Raw genomic sequence first — 5,000 nt, forward strand, 5'->3', positions numbered from 1 at the left:
GCGCTCCGACCCTGGGCTCTCTGTGCCTGCAGTGATACCACATAGACCGACTCAGACACTGCAACAGAGAAGGTCACACACACACACACACACACACACACACACACACACACACACACACACACGGCCAGTATTTACAATAAAATATACACACTACACTGTCGTATTTACAATAGGACTGAATATAAGCATAGACTTTATCTAGTCAGTTCAGTTGAGAAACTAGTCAAATTAACGAGAATCGACTCAATGTATTGTCAAGCTATACACACACAGTAAGTAGCAATTTAAAGTCCAGTGGGGCACAGTACTTAAATTTGCTCTATCAATCCACTCTGTCCGTATCTGACAATCGTACTAGAGGGTTAGGGTTAGGCACTTCACTGCAGGACCATAGGAGGTTCATAGAGATAGCAGGACTCGATCTAACAGATGACTGAGGTCAGTCAGTCAGTCAGTGAGTCAGTCAGTCAGTGAGTCAGTCAGTCAGTCAGTCAGTCAGCCAGTCAGTCAGTCAGTCAGTCAGTCAGTCAGTCAGTCAGTCAGTCAGCCAGTCAGTCAGTCAGTCAGTCAGTCAGTCAGTCAGTCAGTCAGTCAGTGAGTCAGTCAGTCAGTCAGTGAGTCAGTCAGTCAGCCAGTCAGCCAGTCAGTCAGTCAGTCAGTGAGTCAATGAGTCAATGAGTCAATGAGTCAGTGAGTCAGCCAGCCAGTCAGCCAGTCAGTCAGTCAGTGAGAGAGACAGAAGCTTCCTGCTGGGTGTTGAGTGAGCTCCGTGGTCTCCTACCTAGTTTAGGGGACTGCCTGGTCCTCTGGTCAGCCTGCAGCTGGACCTGCTGAGTCCTCCTGTCCTGCTGGGGCTGCCGGGGCCCAGAGGACGACAGCGGGGCTCTCCGCTGCCCCCTGGAGGCGGTCAGGGCCGACGGGCGTTTCGAAGCATCCGCCCCCGCCCTCGTCCGTACGGGGGGGTCTGGTACGGGGGGCTTAGGGAACCGGGAGGGGCCTGATGGGGACAGACAGCTTTAGTCGCCCTTTCATAACACAGTTCAGTACATGTAATTATCTAGTCCCCTCTGAGAATATCAGGCCTTACTTGAATTGGATTTCTAGAGACCGCAATGACAGCTGTGGTAAAGTAATTGATCTTGAAATGTGCTGAAAGTAATACATCTTGAAGTCCGTCCTTCCTATAATTATTTGCAGTGTTCGAAAGCTCGGGACACTGGGAGGAACTATCGTCACTTCGCTTCGCCCTCAGCGAGCGCATCACCACACATGGATCCCATCGGTTAAACGGATAAACAGCCACAACAACATGACCGCCAGCCCAGCCCACAGGATGGACACATGGATGTGTTAAACTCGGCACAAGGCATTCAAAGATGGCCGCCCATTCTTTCCAGCGAAAGCGGCGCACCCAGCGCAGTTCTTCTTCCGAGGTCCACGGCACACGCGCACACACACACACACACTCACATACACACACATGCTGTAGTGTTTTTCCTGGCCCCGCCTGTCCATTTTTCACATAGACATACATGGGGAAATAAATTGCTGTAAGACAAACAGCTGGTGACTTATAAAGATTAATGGACCAGAGTATTATGATTTAAAACTTGATGAAATCAAAGAGTTGCTTTTGACTTTGAGTGATGCCCAGATTTATTTTCTCCAGACAGCCGTTTCTCTCCCCATATTGGGAAAAAAAAAAGGATTTTGGGTCCCATAGCCTCATGTGACGCAATACCGGGCTTGGCCACTATGTCGAAACCGCCTCACGGCCCAGAGCTCTTCCTGGAGCCGAAACCTTCCTGTCATCTGCTCCAACTTCCTGTTCCTGTCTTCCTGTTTCCTGTTGTAATCCCGCACGAAGCTCCATCTTGGACGGCGGGTCCGACGGACAGCCAGGCGATCATGTCGTCTGTCCTCACCTTCTGGCTAGTGTGCCGAACGTACGAGAGCTCTGACAACATAATGAAAAACACTCCCCTCCCTCTGTCTTTACCGCCCCCCGCCCCCAATCCGTCACTCATAATCAATAGCAGACGAAATATCTCTGTACTTTCTCCTTGGATTAATTGCGTGCAGAAATGAGTGATGCCATGATGTCAGCCAGAGAGAGAGAGAGAGAGAGAGAGAGGGATGAGGTGGATGGGCCCACTGATCTAGGATCAGACGTGCAGTAGATGACCGAGTGCTTTCTTCATGACGGACTGGTAATGGAGAGATCGGAAGATCGCAGAGGAGAAGAACAGACGGGAGAGAGAGAGAGAGAGAGAGAGAGAGGGAGAGAGAGAGAGGAAGACGGTGGGAGAGGAGGAATTTAGAGGGAGTGTGGTTGAGGTTGGACGGAGCGAGAGAGGTGAAGAGAAGAGAAGAAAGGGTGAAGGGGAAATATAATAGGGCAAGAAAGTTCCAGTCGGGACAGATGGATCTCTCTCTCTCCTTCTCTCTCTCTCTCTCTCTCCTTCTCTCTCTCTTTCTCCTTCTCACTCTCTCCTCTCTCTCTCCTTCTCCTCCCCTCCCTTGCTCTCTCTCTCTCCTTCTCTCTCTCTTTCTCTCTCCTTCTCTCTTTCTCCTTCTCTCTCTCTCCTTCTCTGTCTCTTGCTCCCTCTCTCTCCCTCTCCTCCCCTCTCTCTCTCTCTCTCTCTCTCTCTCTCCGTCTGTCTCTCTCTCTCTTCTGCCAGCCCTGCTGAATAGAAAGCGCTCCCACTGCTCCTATAAGTGTTTAACGGCCGGCTGCCTGTCCAGCTGAACAGAACCGGTCAAACTCACTTCCTCAGCTGAAACACCCGCCGGCCGCCGTGCCACTGAGCTCGCCGTTCCCCCCGAGGGCGCGGCGGCGTGCCAGGCGCTAGTTTCCGGGCGGGGCGGTTCACGTGCCGGGCGGCCGGATACGGAGAGCGGCGAGGCGGCGTGCGAGGGGGGCGGGGGAGGGTGGGGGGGGATGTGTGTAGCCGGGCCGGGGGGGTTGACTCACGAACGCACCCCCCCCCCCAACCACCACCCTCACTCCCACCCCAACCACCACACACGCACACACACACACCACGCCAGACCACTGCTGTCTTTCCTGGAAGTAAGGTGGTTGTCCGGAGTGCCAGACAGACATACCGATGTGTGTGTGTGTGTGTGTGTGCGTGTGTGTGTGTGTGTGTGTGTGTGTGAGAGAATGTATGTGTGTGTGTGCGCGGAGTGCCAGACAAACATACCAATGTGTGTGTGTGTGTGTGTGTGTGTGTGTGTGTGTGCGCTTGTGTGTGTGTGAATGTGTGTGTGCGAATGTGTGTGTGAATGTGTGTGCGTGTGTGTGTGAATGTGTGTGTGCAAATGTGTGTGTGAATGTGTGTGTGAGTGCATACGCGTGTGTGTGTTGTAGATCTACAGCCCACACTTCCAGGGCCCTGAAGGACCAGAGGGAGTAGAGAGAGAGAGAGACTGGACTTGTTCTTTTCGTTCTCTCTTCCTGCGTCTCGTGGCAGGAGGATTAAATCATCCCGTTTGATTAGAGAAAGGGCCCTCTTCTCCGCTGCGATGACAGCGCTCATTTCCGCTGGCTTTTCTCACGTATTTACTTTGATCTACCTGGAAGAATGTAAGCCCCCTGAGACACCCTGTTACACGGAACAATCCTGATGGGATTAACAGCGTTAGGACGCAGAAATAACCGTTTTCGCGTCACGGCTGGAACCTCCGTGTGTTCCGAACAGCGCCTTTTACAGGGGTTCTATAGGAGGGTCTATTTAGAACCCTAAAGGCCTTGAATTGACCTGGAAATGGTTCTAAGTGGTACCTTTTTCCACAGGGTTCTTCTCGGAGTGTGCAGCTCACCTGGAGACGGACGGCTGACAGGTGCCCCGCCCATCACAGCGAAGCCGTCCAGCTTGACCCATTCACCACCTGGGAGATCAGGCACAAACACGGGTAAACAATAGGGTAAACAAAAGGGTAAAGATCACAACATAAAACAAGAAAACATGAGCAGGAAAAAGAAAGTTAGCAAGTATGGCGTTATTGTTCTAAACAATCAATCTGTTTTGTTTTGTTTTGTAGGGACAGCACACAATTAAAAAGGAATTTAGACAGAGTTTAGCTAGCAGCTAATTATACATCTGTTGTCTCTGGGCAAGTAGACAAATAAGCAAAGAACAGCGAACAGACTACATGAAACAACACAAAACATACACTAAATCCACCAGAGCGAGACATTTATAATCAGTATGATATATACGATAAATACAAGGCGGTGACACAATTTGTGCTGCCAAATCTTGAGTCTGGATTTAAACACAGCAAAGCTTCCCAAGTATCTAACCATTTTTTGTTTGCTGCTTGTTAATATTCTGTAAAGTTGCCATTTTGGAGAAACAAGGTTTTGACCCGGCAGCAGCGTAATGCTTGTGGGTATGAAATTCCACTTCTCCACGACTTGAACCTAGAAAGCAGATTGACCAAAGGCTTAGTCAGCTGCATTACCCAGCCTGCCTTGTGGGTGCTGTAGTCCTACTGGCACTACCACTGCCTTGTGGATGCTGTAGTCCTACTGGCACTACCACTGCCGGGATACGACAGACATCCTCTAAGAGGAAGTGATGTGTGATTAGGAATAATTTTAAACATAAGGCATCCATTAGAGTACAATAAGAAGCTATCAAAATGGAGGAAATCATATTTCAGGATGTTACTGTTATGGTAATCCCTTGGCTGTCTATCCTGTAGTTTTTGGATTTGTTGAGTGTAGTCAGGTGCGTCTGTCTCTCTCCCTTTCCCTTTCCCTCTCTCTCTCTCCCTCTCTCTCTCTCTCTCCCTCAGAGCTGGGGTAAGTCACCCGGGGTCTGTTGCTAGAGTAGGTCTAGCCAGATCCATTAAAGCAGAGGAAGCCGGGTGCTGTTATTTATGAGTGGGGCTGCGAGCGTGCTGAGGAAACATCCCTCCCTGCAGCTCTGTGGTTGGGAGCTCAACACTGACACAGTCTACCAGGGATTTATGGCACAGGACGGGGC

At 50.6% G+C, this 5,000-nt stretch overlaps 1 protein-coding gene across 1 annotated transcript in view; it reads right to left on the minus strand.

Moving 5' to 3' along the window:
- The window catches only part of fndc1 (fibronectin type III domain containing 1), a gene marked incomplete at both ends in the record, with an annotated part of 40,394 nt that overhangs the window by 24,348 nt on the left and 11,046 nt on the right, over positions 1–5,000 (minus strand). Inside the window, 3 exons of the mRNA XM_084454035.1 lie at positions 1–58; positions 785–1,000; positions 3,829–3,897. The exon at positions 1–58 is cut by the window's left edge and continues 38 nt beyond it. Coding sequence (XP_084310161.1) covers positions 1–58; positions 785–1,000; positions 3,829–3,897 — 343 coding nt within the window. The remainder of the gene's footprint in view (positions 59–784; positions 1,001–3,828; positions 3,898–5,000) is intronic.

Source organism: Borostomias antarcticus (assembly GCF_949987555.1).
Source record: "Borostomias antarcticus genome assembly, chromosome: 19".
Lineage (NCBI taxonomy): Eukaryota > Metazoa > Chordata > Actinopteri > Stomiiformes > Stomiidae > Borostomias > Borostomias antarcticus.